Here is a 19,690-nt window from a genome sequence, read left to right as displayed (position 1 = left end):
CTGGGGCAAACAAAGCATCCAGACCCTTGATGGGTTCAGGGGGCTCTTTATATAGAAAACTGTACTTCAAACATACTGACTATGTTGAAATTCATGGGGATGTCTTGGCTGATTTCAGTGAACTCTGGATCAGGAAATATATAATTTAGCTGCTGTGGCTTGCCAGTTGTCATTCTGAAAGCAGTAATTGATCTGATTATTTTATAACTGTTTCAGTTGTTCTTCACTGACCACTGGCACAAAATTATGGGTGGGAGCAGCTCTGTGTGTGTGTGTGACTCTCACTGACAGGGAAAAATGATCTCTCTCCTCCCCCACGTTTAACACATCCATTATTGGTGGGGCCTATAACAAAAAACAACAACCCAACTGCCAATCAGACCCTGAAACAGTAAATCAGGTTTATAGAAATGTGGAATATTTATGATAAGGGTTTTCTGTATTTTGGTGGGGAGATTTATAAGAGCAGCCAGAAGTTCTGGCAGCAGAAATTCTGCTGATGTTCTGTGTAATTTATGGTCCAGGGTGCCTCATGCATGTTTGAGAGTCACCCCGAGTAATTTAGAGACTCACAGAATGCATTTAAGTGCCTACTTTTACATTTAGAGCACTTTTGTGTTCATTTCTTTGGCCTTTGGTGCACAGTAACTTTTAGCACCATTAGTCTTGTCTCAAGTACAAACAAACTAGACTGATACGTAAAATTTACTGCTGGGAAGCAACATGATTCCAGTTTTGGAGTTTGTTCCTTTTCAGTTGGGGAAACTGGCTGGAATGGGTGATAGACAAAAAAACCCAAAACCAAAACCAACAAAACCCCTCCCCAAAAAAACCCCTGAGAAACCTTTCAGATACCTGCCTTATTTTTGCACTGCTGATGGACATGGAGACCTACACTCGTTTGGCTTGGACCAGAGCACCCTGGCTACAAGTCTGTCTCTTCAGCTCAGCTCTGGAGAAACCCAGATACAACCTTACACTCAGAGGAGTAGAAGCTACAGTCAACTGGGAAGGCCCTGACCAACAACCAAAGATATAAAATAGAAGAGAAAAGTTTACTTGGTTTTGCAGTAGGCCACCACACACATGATGCCAACTACTAGAAGAGCAATGCAAATGCCAGTTATGGTCAGCACCCGTTTCTGGTACAATTCCTCAGCTTCTAGAAAGGGACAAAAAAAGAGAAAGTCACAACATGGAGGGTGGCTAGGCAAGGAGCACACCATCAACAGTTGGCATGCTACAAACCACTCCACAAATTCACACAGCCACACAGACACGGCCACCACACTTCAGGCAGACTCATTATTAACTGCAAGGAAAACAGGGCTACACCACAAACTCTTAACACAATAGTGGAGATGAGTACAATTACAGTCAAAAGTCAGTTTGGTTTTTTTTTTGTTGTTGTTGTTTGGTTGGGTTTTTTGGTCTCTTTTTTTTTCGTTGTTGTTTAAGTCAACGAGAATAATATCTAAGCAACAACTTCACAATTGACATACACTCAGCGATTGCTGGAAATAAAAATTCAGTGTGCTAAGGTAATAACATGAATTTGCAAATGTTTTGGAAGTTTTACTCTGCAAAGACAGCTGGAATGAAAGCCAATTTTACAGGTCTTAAGAAAAATTTGTTTTCTTATTATCTTTTTTGGATTGTTTTCATATCCAATGTCCCTCTGCTCCCATGTCAATTTGTGTCTCAGCTGTCTTTACAGGAGAGATTTCAAAATATTCTTCTACATTTGAGGCATGAGCTTGGCTTGTAATTATATCACCAATGGAAATGAAGATACGTTTTGAGCTCTGGTCATAAAATTCATACTCCTTCTCCAGTACTCTCCTAAAACACAGCAAAATCTACAACCAGCAGTGCCTTGTATGAGAGAAATGTTGAGTTTCTACTTGCATCTCTTTGTGACCAACAAAGGAAATCTCTATCTAGAGTGGCAGCTTGCTCACTGATGACAACTTGTTACCGATCTCACTCATTGGAGATATTTCACTGTTACAAAGGTGTTAGTAGCACTGGTAATGTTTGGGTTGGAGCTACTGATGCTTTCCAGCCTCGCTCATGCTTGGCAGAGAGCACTGCCGAGCGCTCTGCTGGGGAAATGTTGTGCAAGGAGTGCTGAAGCAGAGGCGCGTTCTGTGTTGACGCTTTACAGATGTGGATTTTCATTCCTGCTTTTAGGACAAAAATGGATGTCTAGTTTTACTCAAGTCTTATTTTTGATCAAGCAAGCAGTCTGGTATTGACCTGTGGTATTGACCACAGTTGGAATACCAGCAGGTGATTAAAAATAAATGAGTGAATTAGAGCTGCACAGCTCTGTGCTACCTTTGGGATAAAAGCCAGCATTATTCCTGCTGGAACGGGCTTACATGAACATATAAGGTCTGTGGGGCAATTCACCAGGGGGTACAGACCTGCACAGTGGTCCCTCACATCTGCCTCACATGCGTCTATGTCCAAATGATGTGCTGTCACAAATGACACACCAGTTCAGGTGAAAATACTCCTTACTGAAGAGGGATCAGTCTTCCCTTCAAGGTGTTTCCCGAGCTTGACTAGATTAGTCTTTAAGTTGCTGTGAGCAAGTGGCAAATACTCCATGCAACAAACCAAAAAGGCAAAAAGAAATCTTAATTTCTCTGATACAATGCACGGCACTATGGAATAAATTTGTCCTACAAGCCAAACCCAATGCAAACCAAAACACCAGCAAACAGGTCATGAGCACTGTCAGACAAAATTAATAGCTCTAATTATTAACAAGGAGGGGAACGGGGGGAGAAGAAGTGAGTTTGGTAAAACTAGAATGCTGCAAAAATGTATTAAAGAAAAAAAAAAATTAACTCCAAGAACAGAAAGTCAAAAAAAGGGAAGGAAGAAAGGGCTGAAACTCCAACCAAACCAAATCAGGACAAAGAGAAAGAGAGGAAGGTGAAATAAAGGGAGAGACAAGATTAAAAGGTTGAAAAGTCAACTGCAGGCCTGGCACAACATGCTTGATACTGGAAAAAAACAGAGAGAAGAAATGCTTAGGGACAAAAAAAAAAAAGGTTGAAGCAGAGTGTGAAGGGATTTCTCATACAGCATAACTCCTCGCCTAGTTAGTGGCACTTGATCCCCTTCCCACTTTTGCCCCTTCTGAAAGCGCTTATTAGTTAGCCATGGAAATGGTGTATTACGAGGATGTCACAGGAAACAGGAGAATTGAGCTAAGCAATTTAGGGGCTAATTTGAAAAGCTTTGAAAAAAAATTTTTTTTTTAATTTTTTTTTTAATTTTTTTTTTTTTTTTTTACTGTCATGCCGTCAGCTGTTAGCTTGTGGAAGCAAAATGAGTAATGACATATCAACCTGTTTTTCTTGGAGGGTAAGGGAGAGGAGGAAGAAGATTAATTAACAGCGGAAACTCTGCGTGGTTGTTTACACTCAGGGAAAAATTGCACTGACTCCAGGAGGTTTGCTCTACTCTGAGGCTGTTGCCAAGCGAGCTGGGATGCCGGCTGGTGATGGCCTGCCTGAGGTTGCCCAGTGGGATGAGGCTTGTTGCTTGTGCGTTGGACACTTGTGGGCACTCACTCGTGCAGGGGAGGGGGGATGCAGCAAGGGAGCAGCGACGCTCCTTGCACCAGCGTGTCTGCTGGGACTGTAGGTCTTGAGGGGCATGGAAAATTAAAACCCCCAGGTCTGCGTTCAGTGCCTCTGTTCCCTCCTGTGCCCCTAAAAAGGAGGCTCTGCGGACAATCCAGCTTGACACGGCGTGTGGGAATGGTGGTGCTGCCATGCCCTCCCCAAAACTCTCTGGGGGAGTGTCTGCCTGGGAAGGCACGTGCTTTCTGGGCATGCCATGCCCAGCAAAACAGCAAGCTGTCCTGTAACCCTGGCCGTGTTTCTGGCTGACAGGGGACAGCAGGGGCCAACTGGGGGATGTCCTGGTGTCCTGCAGGGGCCAATGTGGACGGCGGGGGATGCTGGTGGCTGGGAGGGGTCAGGGATTCTGGTCACGACTCTGCAGATGGCATGGTGCCTTGAAGACAAGACTTGGACTTGCTGTTTCAGGCCAGAAGAAGGTTGCAAAGCAGGGACTGAACTCCTGTGGGGCCCTTGAGGTTATACCACATCTTGCCCCAAAACTGCTTTCTCTCTCTGACCAGTATTAATATTTACAGTCACTTAACGAAGCCCAACTAAGTAATATGTGCTGATCAAACCACCCTGAAAAAAATTAACAGCAGCCTTGCAAGGAAGTCTGTAAAGAACTGTATGTGCAGTGAAAATTTAGAAAAGGTTTTGGCCTGTTAATTATTAAAAATAATTTCCATACTTTTTTTCACATACAGAATGCTGGGGAAATCAAATCAAATCAACCTAGGACTTAAGTCAAGATACTAAATCCCTCTATGTGTGGCTTTTTAAACATGCACATTATGCAATTAATTTCACATCATTCTAATTTATACATAACTGGTTATCTATATCGTCTTAAATTTACTCTGTTGTCAAGTTTTTCTTCTTACAGGTCTCTGGGGATTTTAAAAATAATTTAATTCCAAGAGGTTGTTTCTCTGATTGTATCTTATATAAAAAAAAAATTTGCAAGTCAGTTTTTTAAAGGATTTTAATTTAACTACTCATGCGTTTATGTAGCCATGTATCTTCTACTACAATCTATTCCTTATGAGTGAGAATTAATATTACCTTGTGATAATAACAAAAATTAGCTGGGCTGTGAGTGGTTTTTTAAAGTAGGACTTGTAATGGGTTTTCCACAGTTCACAGCTTAAGCTAATGACATTTTGTGGGGACATTTTTAATAAGAACACGAACTAAAACAGTGTGAAAAGCATCACCATCTGTTTGTTTTCATTTACTGACAATTATAGGAGATTCCAAACTAAAAGTGACCTGAATTTCAAGTTAGCCTATTCAAGAGATGCATTATTTGTACCTCTAAATATGAAAAGCTAGTCAGATAAGTACAGTCTATTCATGAAGAGGACTTAAAAGATTTATTTCTATTATATTTAAAGCTGTGTAAAAATACAATGCCAATATTCTTGGTTGGATGCAATATGAGCATAGTATTAGAAATAACTGAATATATTTGCTGACTTGAGGATCTGGAGTCTAGTCTACTTAAATTCCTAAATAACTTCCAGCCCACTTCTAATTTACAGACCTGGAAATGAATGTATATATGGATATCATTTACACATATATGTATAGGCAACTGATTGACACACCTAGATGTGGGTTTAGACACAAAACTTTACTTGGAAACCAGAGCTCAAAACTTCAAATTTGCAGAATTCTAAGTGGCCATAACAGTTTATCTTTTTTAATATACTGCTTAGTCATTTTGCTTAATGCTTACAGTGCTTCCAAAACCTGGCAACCTTAGAAGAATTCAGCAAAGCAAATGTCAAAACTGTACAGCAGGACATAGTGCACTATGTTATGATTACCTCAGTAATTCCTAGAATTTGTTGGGTCTGTTATATCCTATCACTATTAGCATTTTAGTGAACTGATCTCCACTAACACTTTGACAAGGGTTGTTGTTATAGCTGTATGATCCCTTCTAAAGCATAAAGAAATTGGTTAAGAACTGAAAAGGGGAGGTGGAGAAAAAAAAAATAAAAAGGGGTTTATCTCTCAGGGTCTAGAATCTGCAGGCTAAAAGGAATGATTGTTCCATACCCATAAATTCAATCCCAAGATGCTCTGCCAATGCAGAAAGTTGTCAAAAAAAGAAAGAAAAAGGAAAAAGTTTCAGAAAAGAGCAATACACTGTACTCAAAAATAAATCACATATGAGAATTATGGCTATTCTGTGTCTGCACATGAAACAGGACAAAGGGGTGCCCGGTTACAGGGGCAGCGCCTTTCTAAGCTACGTGACCAGACCTTCTGCAAGTCTTACACACAGAAATATGTATGTATGGGGGATCTGAGCAGCCACAGGAACCATTAACCCTTAAAAATGTTGCTGAGATGGGAGGGGCTACGGCCTGAGGATGCCAAGTGCAATGGCTGGTTGGTTACAGGTAGGACCGTGAAAGGAAAGGGATGCTTTACAAAGGGTGGCAACCCCTGCAAATAGGTTGTGCATCACTCCCCCCTTCTGGACCTGCTTCTGTCCCCACAGTGCATATCCTTGCTCTTGTAGGTTGTGACCTGGAGGTGGCTGGAACTTTTTGCTCAACCCTGGGAGTCCTCCTCTGCTTTGCAGATTGACTGCTGCAGGGCTCTGGCTTCTGGAAAACGAGAAACCCAACCCATTTTTCCCTGTCTTTGGGCTGTGCTGCCTTGGCAGAACAACTTGTTGGCCAGCTGGATGGACAGTGGGGCACAAGGCCTGATAACCCCTCACACAGATCACATGCCTAAATCAGCACCCCCAGGCCCCAGCAGCTGAGGGTAAGGAGGAACACAGGTTTTCCCCCCAGCATAGCCATGGTAGCTCTTGCCTTTTTTTTTTTTTTTTGTTCTTGTGTGCTGTGAAATTTAAATCCAATCCTAATTTTCTCACCAAATAGATTTTTTTAATGTAGTTTGCGCACATGGAGAATGCAAATTCCTTGTTGCCAATCAGTAACATTTTAAGGGTTAAGTAAGCTGGAATCCATCCAGGTCTCTTCCTAAAGAGCCAGTATTACATGCCTACCTGAACCCTGCCAACGATATACATTAGTTGCATAGAAAGCTTGGTTAAATCTTCAATAAAATGAATGACATGCCCATGCATATATATTGCTGTAATTATTCTTGCTTATAGGTAAGACACCTGGCTTGAAGGTGATTTAATTTTGGGGGAAGTAATTCATATCATGCAGTTTCTATTTCAAATAATTAAGTAAGAAGTTGGTACTTAAAATGGGAATATGGTCTGGCCGAAAGACCTAACAAAAAAACATGCTGAAAAAACATGCATTGCTTATTCAAATCTCCATGTTATGTAGCTCTTATTTATCTATGGTATTCCTAGGTACATTCCCTAGACCTGATCAAAAGAAAGCAGAATACCCCAACGCTTCTCATTTTATAAACGGATTATTATTTTGATATTTTCCTATTTAACCCAATTATTGTTGCATGGTTTTTGCATGCAATGTGATTTCTATTGAATATTTGTCTAGGTGCTCTAAGAATAAAACAAATTAATTATTTTTAACAGCTCAGTTTTCATTCTGGATGTGACTCGAGGGGGGACATGATAGTATTGGAGGAAAAAAAAAAATAGGAAGCACTTTTTTCCCCAGAGTGATTTAACACTACAACTGCTGAGGCACAGTGTCTACAGAACAAGAGGATGGTGCATGGAAATGTGGAACAAATCCCCCAGAACTGCATGCTCTGTTCCTGAGTGGTGTGCCACAGCTACTGGGCCCCCCAGACTTTGGGGTGGCTACCCTATAGATCTGTATGGGTGGGTGGCCTGGAGATATGGAGCTGCCCATTCGGGGGTGAGGACTACCTTGGGTTTTTTAAGAGACCTTGCACCTGACAAAGGAAGGACACACTTGGATCAACTGCAACAGCAGAGAGGTCCAGGGAGACCCATTTCAACTCTGAAGCAGCAAGGCGTCTGTTAAGCGTTGTTTAGTTTTCTTATTAAATGTGTTCGGTGGGTAATGAGACATTTAAAAAGAAATTATTTTTCATGTACTTTGATTTGGAAACAAAATCCCCTAAGCTATCAGAGAATAGAACTGCTAAATGTCAGTCAATTCTGCTTGAGGGACCAGGATACAGTCTCTTTGTGACATTTAGGATCCACTTTGTATTAAAACTCTTGGTTCATTTCAGTGGTACTCGGGCTGCAAAACAGGTTTTGAACTTAGGATTTAAAGTCCTCTGGCTCCTGTAAAAGTGTTTGTGTCTTACAAGCATGGAAAATTTGCCTTTTCCTAATTGAAGTATTCTATCATAGCAATTTTAGTATGTAATTATATTTATTGAATAGTTTATAGTGAAAAACTGTCTTTTTTAACCTTCAGCAGAAGATGCACAATGGCATTTTTCAAATTTGTATCATTTAGGGGTCTTGGTCTCAGCACATAAAGTGGACAATTAAGGGTGCTGAAAGGCTTTAAAAAATGAAAATTTCCAGTAAGATTGTATAGTACCCTCATACAGATCTCACACAGATGTGAACACTTGAGAAATATATAGAAACTGAGAAATACTGAGGTAGCAAAATAACTAAAAACGTACTTTTTAAAGATCTGCAGTTTATATGCAAAGACTGGAAAATCAAGGCCATCACAGAGTAACTGCATTTTTGGCCACTCTTCTAGGATATCAGAGCTTTTCTCAGCTCTTGTCCCCTTCAATGCCTCAAGCAGGTTCATCTTGGCCATATGAGGCAGGGGTTGTCATCTAAACCCTCTGCCCTTCTTGGTACAGTCCATCTTGTTCATCAGGGCTGGCAGAGCTGATATGGACACAGTTTAAGCTGGTGTCTCATGCTGAGGGAAGGCATGGGCCATGTTCAATTCATGCCCAAGAAGGCTCAGAGCACGCCCCTCAAGCTAAATTCACTGTTCACCAGTGAAATAGGCAAGTCCATTGGCCCTTTGGGTGGGGTCCTTGGTCTGTCTGGGGTATTTGAGAGGACAAAGGGTTTACCTGTGATTATGCTCCAGAGAAGCTTCGTCAACCTTCTATTAATTCACAGCTCTGTCACTGTTCCTTATCCCATGGATCATTCTGCACAGTGTTGTTCTAAGAGTTCCCATGCATAACTACATAAAAATTAGCCCAAACCTTTAAAGTTAACTAATTATTTTTCCTCCATTTGCCCTGATTCCTCAACTTCAAGGGAGTGAATGTGTGAACATTCAGATACAGCAAATATATCTGCATGGAACAGATGTATTTTTAGAACACTCTGAGGGCAGCCTTCTGCTGTCTTTAAGGAGCAGTGGTGGACCACGAGCCTCAAAGTCAAAACGGTCACAGCAGAGCGGCAGGGTAGCACACCTGCTAGCAGCTGTGACTGCTGTGCTCAAGAAAAGGACATTACAGGGTCTGACAGCAGGCTCCAGAGATGAGCAGAACACCAGCACATTTTGTTCTTCAGCTTCCCTTGGACTACAGAGGCAGTAAGCACCAGCTGAAGGGGAAATAGGTGTATCTGCAGTGATGGAGGTCAGCTGAGGCAGTGGGGAATCTCACAGTCATCACCTCTCAGCAACCACTGGTTGTCCTATGGTTTGGGGTGTTTGCAGAGCTGGAAGCCAGTGTAAACAGTTAAGTGTAAACATGTGCTTTCCAGTAGTCTCCCTCACATCCAGTCCCAGTTATGCTCATGCTTCCACTGACAGAAAGGACTTCTATGGAAGAACTTTTCTTAAATTGGAGAACTACCGAATTTCCTGTGTCCCTTTTCAACCTATGTCTAGTGCACTATGGTTACAGAATTGTCTGGGGCTAACCAAACCACTGCCAAGATAAGCCAGTTAGCCTTGCACTCTCTTGGGACAAGGGATTTCCAGAATGCTCAGTGGCAGCCCTTTTCTGGCCTTGCAAAAGACCCTCGGCAAAGCTCGTAATTTCAGGACTCTCAAATTCCAAGTTTAGGGCAGATTTCTGAAGCCAACTTTTCCTCAACAGCTAAATTAAGATGGTAACAGCTCATCAGTAGGCACACTCGGCTTGGAATCCCATTGACTCTGTCTTTCCACATGAAGAAAGACCCTTCTGAAAGCAAGTAAAATTAGATAGCGCTGTATAGTTCACACATACAGTTTTGTTTCCTACTGGCACTCGTGCTGTTTAGTATCCCAGTTTGCTCTGTACTTTGCAAAAGCTGCATCTACAGAGCTAAGTCAATCATCAACAACACTTCTTGGAAAATACGAGCTTGGCTGTATGCCCCAGATGCAACATTTGCCTAAAGACAACTCTCGTTCTAAGTCCCCTCTTAAATGGTATGGTGTGGTCTTCTTTCATTTTAATAATAAAAAGTATATAAATGCTTCTTCATTAATTTTTGTTGTTGTTGTTAAGTATAAATGCACCCCTAGATGAGCCCCTTCCAAAGTGTCATTTCCACATCTTCAGTGGCGTAAGATTCAGGGTGGGTAGAAGTGTCAGTCTCACAGCCATTGAGGCTCTCAGAGTAGCTGAAGGTAGGTGGAGGTGTGCTCTCCTGCCAGTGCATTTCAGGGAGAGGAAAGACTAACTTAAGCATTTGTAACTGAGCATAACTCTCGCAGCAAGGCAAGGGCATCTATGCCTTTTCCATGGAGGCAACTTGAGAAAAACTCAAACTGTCTTTCTGTCTTTTAAAAATCCCAATTGAAAAACTAATGAAGGAAAACCCACCTAAACTTTTTTTTTTTTTTTTAAATCCTGGATAGGAAAATGAATTCATAATCAACAGGCAACTATTGCAAAATTTCCAGGGTAAATTCAGCAGCAAACAATGGATCTCATATTTTTACACCACCTCCTTTTAAATTGTTCTTCTAATATCAGAAAACCTTAACTGCACTTTTCACCACAATACCCAGGAAAGGCCACCTAAATCTGGTAAACAAATACTGTCACAGCATAAAATTTTTCAAATCCATAGTTACTAAAGGCATTTTAAAAATAACTCACACTAATAAAGCTTTTAAATCAGGGCATAAAATACACACTTGAGTGCTGGGAGGTCTGGTCTCCAGTCATTACTCTTGGGATTTACATGGTTAGCTTCCATGATGGGCAGTATGAATTATATATGGACGTTTTTCATCCATCAATATACAAGAAAACCTTTGCATCTCTGCAGGCTCCAAAATGTCCAGCCCTTAAGCAAAAATGCTTACAGCTTTTTGTCCTATATACTAATGGAAATAAAAAGGATAGCCTATAGTCTTTCTATACTGGCAAGTAATCCATCAAAAAAATTGTTTCTATCATACTGGTCTTAGATCACAGTACATTCTGATGCCAGCAGTAATTAATTGTGCCTAGTACACATGCATTAAAATGTGAGATCTAAGCAATTTTCTTATGTGTTATCTTCAACTTTGCTATAGCCAGTGAGAGGAAAAAAAAGTATTTAGTGTACCTTCTGTTTCCTCCCTGAATAATAATAATAATAAATAATAATAATAATAATAAACTCATTCCTTCATGGGAAAACTAATGGGATGTGACTGCATCGCTGATTCTAACAGAATTCTGAAACAAAGTCCTCTCTCTGCTTGCGTATGTGTTTGGAACTTCTGTTTTGCCAATTAATCTGAACTATTTGATCTCTTGCACCTGTTACCCCCAGTAGACCCAAAATATGTCAGACCCCATTGTTTAAGCCATCTCCCTCTCTTTTCTTTTTCTTTATGCACTCTTTCGTCTGAAACTTGGACAATGAGGAGGAAGTACACTTTGATCCTGTTTGGCATGTGCTCACTAGAAACCAAGTAAACATCTCAATAACCTTTAACCTGTAGTTCCAAATGCAAATTTCATAATGAAGGAGAGGATTGGCTACCTGTCCCTTTTGTTGGGTGAGTGCTGCCCTCTGCTTTACCTGTTCACTAGCTTTTTGTGGCAAATAAAATGAGAGACTTTCAAATATAATTCTTGTACTTTTTCTGCTCAGTTTCACTGGGGAGTCCATGTCAGACACTCAGTGCTAACTTCACAGCGTTCCTAAGTCCTGCATTTCCCCATAATCTCAATGCCAAACGATCCAGGAGAGTATTGCAATTGCGTTCTTTGTTATCGTTTTCATGCAACAGGCAGAGACAATCAATATTAGGCCTTAGGCAACAAATCTAGTTACAGATTTAAGAAAAAAAAAAAAATTGAAGGAAAGATGCAGCGACAAGAAAGCAGCACCAACTGAGCATGCTTCTACTGCGGCACAGACAGAAAAGTAGTGGACGTACTGTAGAAGCTGGCCATTACGTAGTTTTGGCAGCGATCACCAGTAAATTCATTTGGGCACCTGAGAGGAAAAAACAAACAAAAAAATGGTAGAGAAAAAAAAAAAAACAGAGAAAAGAGAAGAGGTGAACATATGCTAAGAAAGAAGCTCCTTCAGTGTGAACTGATATGACTTGGTGAGTTCACTTTCAGAAACTGAATCTCGGTTTAGCGTGTCAAAATGGCTCGAGACGTTGAGAGCAACTCATTTGCTCTGTGGAAATGTAAAGAAATACCCCCCTGAAAAAACCAGCCAAAACCAAACCAATCCAGATCAAAGTGTGTTTCAAGATGTGAGACAGAAATCCACCATTCCAGAGTCCCAAATTGGTATTAGGATGCACTTTCCACAAGGCAGCAAGGACACAAGATCTGTACATCACTCCATGAGTTTGCTCTTTTAGGGTTGCACTTTACAGCAGTCTCCCAAACGAGAAAACTGCCAGTGTGTGCAAAACAAATGCATCTGTGAATGAATGGAAAGATCAAAAATCACACAAATGAGAAACATTTTGGAGGTCAATAATGCTATGGTGTACAGATTGTACTTTAGAGAATCAGTCATAAATTAGTGAGTAAAGAGGCCAGTTCCAGCTGAACTGTGAAAACACCAAGTACTATTGATTTTGTTGCTGTAGTTGGGGAAGAAAGCAAAGTTCAGATTATTTTAACATACTTTCTTGGTTTTGGATTTTCATGGGCAGAGTTTCAGTACATCTTGCTCCAGTGAATCCAGGTTGGCACCTAAAGGGCAAAAACGTGATAAGCAATAGTACACCAAAACCACTGCACTAACAGACTTACATCTGCTGGTCTATGGAGTGCATTAAGTGATGTCCTGGTTAGGTGTTAGTGAAAAATCATCAGAAAAGAGGCAAGAAAGTGTAATCTTTCCAGAAGATAACACTCTGCAAAATTTACAACAAAAATCCATCAGAGAAAAAAAAAATCTAGGAAGTCTTTTTGCTTGTCTGTTTTGAAAAAAAAAGAAGAAGAATTATGGCTAGCAAAAACGTGTACCGGTTGACTGCTTATTCCACCTCATGAAGGGACCTGATTGAGTTCTTTTTTCAAATTTGCAACACCCTGTTGCTTTCACCAGTCACATAAAATCTATGAAAACACCATGATTTCCCTATTTGTGTGAGGGCATATTGTGTTTTCTGGTAATTTGCTTCGAGGAGGAGTATTTAATACAGTAATCACAGAAAAGCCAAAAATATTCCAAAAAGTGAGAAGACAAACTCAAACCCAAAGGGAAGTACATTCAACATGGCTGACAAGTGGAAAAACAAGTCAGTCCAGTCACTATGATGAGAAGGCAGAAGTGTTCTCAAAAGAAGGCCCATAGCTGTCTGTCCTTGCAGTTCATAAGCTTTTCTGCAGAAAACTTCAGTGCAGCTTTCCCCTTGGTCATAGGGAATGAAGTTGTCTTCTGTGCTTTGCCTGTCTTTGCTGCTGCTTCCTGTTAATTCTTCCCTCACCTTTATTCTCCATTCTGGGGCAGAGCTCAGGCTCCCAAAATATCACCGTAGTGCTACAGACTTAAGTGTGAATGACTGTCCACCACACTAAATACATACAGATTTCAATCTTCTTTCTTTCTTTCTCCTTCTTCCCTCCACTCTCACTCAGTATGTAATCCGAAATTGCCTGATATCTTCTTTACTGAACACATCTCACTTGTGTTGCTTGTCTTTGTGATGTTCTCCATGAGTTTGCCGTGGTGCAGGAATATCTCCCTCTTCTTCTCCTGCTGATGACATGGTGCTAGCTCTTTTTCAAACTTCTTCATCATTTACTTGCCAGGGGCTGAAGAACCCTCTTATTTGCAAATGCATGTTGTTCAGAACAACCCTCCATCTCTTCAATCCATCTGAGTTGCATGTGTGTTGAAAGCTGTCCTGATTTTTTAAATTCTGCTCTTCCACAATTACCTCTATCCCTAAGAGACACAGGTACTGCTCTTGCACAAGCAGGACTTTCAGAAAATCCCTTTGGCAGAGGACCAGTGTCAGGCATAAACACTAGTATCTTCTTCAAATAAACCATGCAGGAATTATTTTTGTATAACAAAACACATATTTTGAGGATCTGCAGATAATTCTTCGGAGCTTACTGTTATTATTTTGCTTACCAAGGAAGGGAGTTTATGTTCTCCAGAGCCAAGATCACATCTTTTCATAAGTACCCACCAGTGTGGAGAGATCCCAGTCTCCACAGACACATTCAGTTGAGAAAAATGCAACAAAGATAACTCTGCCATGAAAAGGTGATATTGCTGGGCATGACAGAAGAATTCTTGCATCCTTGATGGACGGCAAAATGCCTTTGATAGAAAGCGTTTCCATCTGTGCAACTGAATGAGAGTAAAATTATTTCCCACTGTTGTGATCTTGTTAAAGAACTGTCCCTGGAAAGCTGGCAATTTGTGCACGGATGGCTTTCCATTCACAGAGACCTCTATGTCTTGCTCCTCAGGCTCAACCCTACACAATCCCAAGGAACATGCTGCTGATTAAAAGCCCCAGGCTTTGCTCCTGCAACTGGCCATTGGTGGGTTGCTTCCTCTGTGCTTGTTTTCAGATGTTGGTGCAGCTGTGGAGGTGATGAAAACAACTTGAGCGCTGGTGTAGACAAAGCTGAAATCACTTCCAGACCAACCGGGGTCAGCCCTGTTGCGATGGTGCTGAGAACAGTTCAGGTGTGTTTATACTCACTCTGAAACCATTGTCAGCAAACGGGCTGGAGCACCTGCCCCTGAGAATGGGCCCAGGGTGGGCCATCTGAGAGGAAAGCTGGGATGAGCCGGTCCTCTTGTGATGATGTGTGAGTGCTAAAGGCATTTTATGGCTCAGATGTGCAGTGCAGCACTGTTTCCAGTTCACAAACAGCTCGCGATTGTATCCTTTTTGAAACACCGTATCCTACTCGAAGTTTTCAGACTTTTATTTCTTTTTGTGTTTTTCTTTTCTGGATCATTATCCATGTTCCATTTTCTTTTATGACACTAGTTGAAGTCAAACAACCTGGAGCAAAAGGTAGATGTTTGTGCTGTGAGAGCTTAATAATTTCCCTTCTGCCTTACGGAAGGCTACTCGGACTATTTATTTATTGCATTAACTGGGTAAACCCATGATACTGAACCACATATAATAGAAGAATTGCTTTTTTTCCTCTACACACAGTAGCTGCAAAGAGCAGCATTTTCATGCATTCAGTAGACGCTTCTCAGAGCACTGAATGCATATCACCAAACTGTTTTTTGGCAGGAGAGGAACGGCTGAATGGATCAGGAACTCACATTTCCACTTCATTTACTGCCTATAAACAAATGCTTTCTGGAAGAACATTCTGGTTGGTTGTTGTTTGTTTGTTTTTTTTTTTTCCATGGGAAGTACAGTACTGTCATATTTAGTAGTCCATTTCACTGCCAAAGTCAGAAACAGTGTTTCTATCCCACCTCTTGAAAGAATATCTCTGGAACTTCTTGCGTTGCTGAAACAAATTTTCTCTTTTCACTGGTTTCAATAACCTTCTGCCCATTTCTATTCTACAAAGGCCTTTACATGAAGATACATACAGAAAATGGCTATATCTTTAAAAAGTAGTTAATTCAGTCTTCTGCTGTTAAGAAAAGTAGCAGCCTACTTCAGTTAGAGAGAAGCATTATTTTCATCCAGTGAAACTCAGATGTAAATTCATTTCTTCAATAACAACAAAAGCACTAGAAAAGATGATATCTGCGAGTAAGAAATCAGTTAGCCAGACCAACAAGGCCTTCATGGTATGATACTTCAAAAGAACACTTCAGAAGTGTAACAGATATTATGTTCATACAATTTTTTCTTCAAGTAATAAGAAATGCTAGGAATTTTGGTCTTAATTTTTAATTTATTGAAAAAGCTACCTGATCTTTCTGTCTTCAGTGAACCTGGGGACATGTTTCCAACTGAACAGAAATGACTCAAGGAACTCAGTCTCATAAGAAACCAGTAACATCCAGGCTTCCCAGGTCCATGGCATTTTAAAAATATGGTTCATGTTCCTGGGAAGCTTCCGAAAATTTTATACACTAATTTATTTAAGCAACCTCAAAGCTTCCTATTTCATCTGTCATATTTTGAGACAGTTCTGTTCAGTCTGGGGCCATAATTAAAATGCACATAGGGAACGTACATGCTACCATAGATGTAGCTGTACAGTGTCTAAGCCTTCACATGTTTCTTGAGTATTTCACGTGGTTACCGCTAGAAAGCAGGAAAATTTCTCGAAGTTCACATCAGTACCCCTGAGAGCAAGATCAGATTCTGTCTGTATCTTTGGTTTTTTTGTTTGTTTTACACATGGCAAGATTCTAACAGAAGTTGAATGTGGTATCTCTTTTTTTTTTTTTTTTTTTTTTTTTTTTTTTTTTTTTTAAATAGAATAGGGGATTTACAAAACCAGAGATATCACTTGGAAAATTCCATGGTTGTTTTGAATCTGAGTCATGTTTTTTTGGTTAGGGATAAAACCAATTTAGAATGATATGGCTCATGCTTTAAAAATTTTGTTTTTGCTCTCAACAGATGGACCATATGGAAAAATGTGAACTTGCTACTGAGGCAGAAATATGAAGAGCAAGTACCATATTTCAAGCATTCTGTTTCCACAGGCATGTTCTGGGAGTAGATTTATTTTCTCAGAACAATGAAGGCAATGTGTAGTGACTATATACTTATTTTAATTAACACTGGAATGCTCTAGAATTAAAAGTAGACATCTGTATTTTTAATGAAATAAGAAGAAAACTGTGTTTTGTCTTTTCAGTTTCCCAGTGTACCCACTTTTAAGTACTCACGCTTTTATTTCCTTTGTAGCTGTAGTGTGTCCTGTTTTACTACACAACATAAAGTTTTGGTTCTGGCAAGTAGCAGAGAGCATAGCAAATGGCTCTGCAAAATAGTAGTGGCCCTGACAGTTCTCAGGATAAGAATTCTTCTCCACTGCCTTACTGTAAATGAGATTCACCCTCTCTAACTTTAAAGCTCTGATGCTTTTTCCAAATAGGTCTTGGACCACCCAAGGAGAGGCACATCTGCCAAATCTGGGAATTGCCTTTTCTTTCAAATCCAGCCCCAGAATTAAAGGTTCTTTCTTGCCTACAATAGGGGGAAAAAGCACCCACTTCATTCAAATGTCTCTGACATATATTATTAAAACAATTAGCCAGTGTATAACATAATCAAAAAACATATACAGATCTCTGAATTTAAAAAAAAAAAAAAAAGTCCCCATATCAGTGAAAAGGGGACACTTCTGAAACTGGCAAGACAATGTTAATGATTAGCAAGTCTCACAGATGCTGAGCTCTGCTGCCCTGGAGTTTTCTGAACAGTATTTGGATAGGAAGTTGAAACACGCAGGTAGGCTCTTGTACACGCTCTGAAGAGTCATGTCAAACTGCTCATCTTGTACTGCTGGTTTACAATGATCATGCACATTTAAGACAAATCTCTCTCTCAGAAAAGGATCGAACCCACCACAGCACACTTTTCCATATTCACTTTAGCTACAAATGATCCTAAAATCAGTGAAACATAACATCACTTTCAGCAGCACAGCCATCTGAAAACCCAAAGCAAAACAAAGCCCATGAAGTGCAGGTAACATCATTCTTCTACCGAAAAAAAAAAAAAAACCCAACCCAAGAAAACTTGCAGGTAAACCAGAACATTGTGCTGCTTGGTGGGGGGTTTTGGTGGCTTTTTTTGGTTTGTTTGTTTACCTTTTTTTTTTTTTTTTTTTCACATTAACAACAGAGACAAGCAGTCAATGTCTTCCTGGCCTAGTGAAAGCATCATAGACCTTCACCTAACACACCCACCAAAGTTATCTTTACAATTAGTGTTCTTTCACTTTTAGTCCCAGGAGACTGAAAAATGATGCAATTACAGCTGATGACAGCCTTTACCAACCACCATCTCTTGCCTGCCAGAAAAACAGGAATAGTCTCACAAAAGTGCATCCTTTCCACTCAGTCCTCTTAGGTACCAATGATGTTTCTCAAGGTTTAAACGCTGAGTTACCTCTCAGGCTAGAGAGAAGCAGTCCCTATGACTAGTTCATCTCCAGGGATAAATGCTACATGATGTGATCGCAGGGAGGAGATGAACTCCAGTGCTGTAGCTCTTCCTGCGTGTTCTCCAACACAAGGGACTATTGTAATAGTCCAAAACAGCACAGGCCAGGACCTGAGGAAGGTGCAAAAGCACCCCCTTAAATTAAATGCATATGACTTCCTGAATCAAGATCTTCACACAAGATAGCAACCTCCACCAATTAACATGACATTCAGTGCTTTTTATGCAGTTAAAGACAACAACCAGTTATGAATCTGATCTCCTCAGAAAGTGCTCAGTTACTACATCAGACAATAAAAACAACAGTGTCTCCCGTACAAAGGGTAATTATCCAATTCAGTGATCCACACACCTTTTCTTTCTTTTTTTTTTCTTCTAAATACTGTGTATTGAGTTTACAGTATCTGTTTCATTATTTCTAACAATAAGGCTCAAGTTGTGTTACTTTATGCCATGTAAACATCAATGGAGGTTGCTGTGCCATTATGGTGTGGAAAGATTTCCCGGTTAGACTCTGCTATGCCTCATATATAGAACACAGAGGTCAGTCTTGGTACGTTATTTTCACATCCACATGGGTAAAAACGAAGAAATGCAAGTTCAGAAGAAGAAATTGTTCGGGTGCTCCTTTGAAGAGAAACCATTTGTGAAAACCAGTGGGTCCAAAAAAAGAGGCAAGTAGGATTTCTTACCTGCACAGGTATCTTGGGGGGTTTGGGAGGTCTTTAACCATATAACACTCTCCCCCATTTACACAGAAGGCTTTCTGCTTTACGTCACATTTTGTGAGATGACTTGTCCCAGTTGTAGATGTGGAAGTGGCTGGAAAAGACAAGAGCAAAAAACATGGATCAGAGGCTGTTTTTCTTTCTGACTGGTAAGTGTACTTACATGAGAGGGAAGAAGTAAGGTTAGGGATGATCTGGCAAGTCTTAACACAAGCACTAATTACTTGCCCTTGTATTTTGTTGACTGACACAGGGAGTGGAGTTTAAATACACACCTCGGACATACACAGTCCTCACACTCAGTCTGGGAAGAAGTGAGGCTTTCCCTAGCCTTGTCCATGAAGTGACCTTAAATTTCTGCAACACTCACATCTATTTAATTAAAAAATGTATCATTTATGTGTGGCAACTTACATTGCATTGATTGCATTCCAGTGATTTTAGGGTGTGAGAGTCATTACAGATTGCTGATACAGCGTCCAATAAAATCAGGACCTGGATGAGATTTCTTCCTGGCATAGCCCTGAAGTAGGTATTTTTCAGGAAGTTTGATCTGAGGCCCTGTGCTGATTCAAGCCCTCAGTCCAGCTATTTCATTCTTCCCAAGGGAGAGGGTGAAAGGCTGAGTACTGAATGTCTCTCCCCTAGCTCATAAATGAGAGCTGTGGCTACCCTGGTTCAACTACGTAGGAGGAAAAGGACAGGGATGCTGGAGGCTTTGAACCTTCCTGTGCTTATACAATTGTCACCACTGTGTCTGCAGGAATCTTTGATCCAGAGGCCAACCTAGCATCTCCTGCAGATGGGTTCATGATCATGGAGTATTTTAAATGGCTAAAACTGACTGAAGTGGCTATCTGCAAACCGTAAAAAGTGGTGAAGATTCCTGGATGGATTTTGT

At 40.5% G+C, this 19,690-nt stretch overlaps 1 protein-coding gene across 6 annotated transcripts in view; it reads right to left on the bottom strand.

Moving 5' to 3' along the window:
* The window catches only part of NRG1 (neuregulin 1), a 298,874-nt gene that overhangs the window by 17,622 nt on the left and 261,562 nt on the right, over window positions 1–19,690 (bottom strand). For 5 of the 6 annotated variants that reach the window (XM_050329946.1, XM_050329944.1, XM_050329947.1 and 2 more), the window contains 4 exons: window positions 18,754–18,883; window positions 11,900–11,958; window positions 5,712–5,735; window positions 1,060–1,162 (listed from right to left, as the gene is read on the bottom strand). In XM_050329946.1, coding sequence (XP_050185903.1) covers window positions 1,060–1,162; window positions 5,712–5,735; window positions 11,900–11,958; window positions 18,754–18,883 — 316 coding nt within the window. The remainder of the gene's footprint in view (window positions 1–1,059; window positions 1,163–5,711; window positions 5,736–11,899; window positions 11,959–18,753; window positions 18,884–19,690) is intronic. The other variant, XM_050329945.1, reaches the window with a different exon arrangement.

The sequence above is a fragment of the Myiozetetes cayanensis genome, unplaced genomic scaffold, assembly GCF_022539395.1.
Source record: "Myiozetetes cayanensis isolate MyiCay16 unplaced genomic scaffold, myiCay2020 scf4, whole genome shotgun sequence".
Classification (NCBI taxonomy): Eukaryota; Metazoa; Chordata; class Aves; order Passeriformes; family Tyrannidae; genus Myiozetetes; species Myiozetetes cayanensis.
Note: the sequence above shows the minus strand (reverse complement) of the source record. Positions and strands in the feature narration are given on the sequence as shown.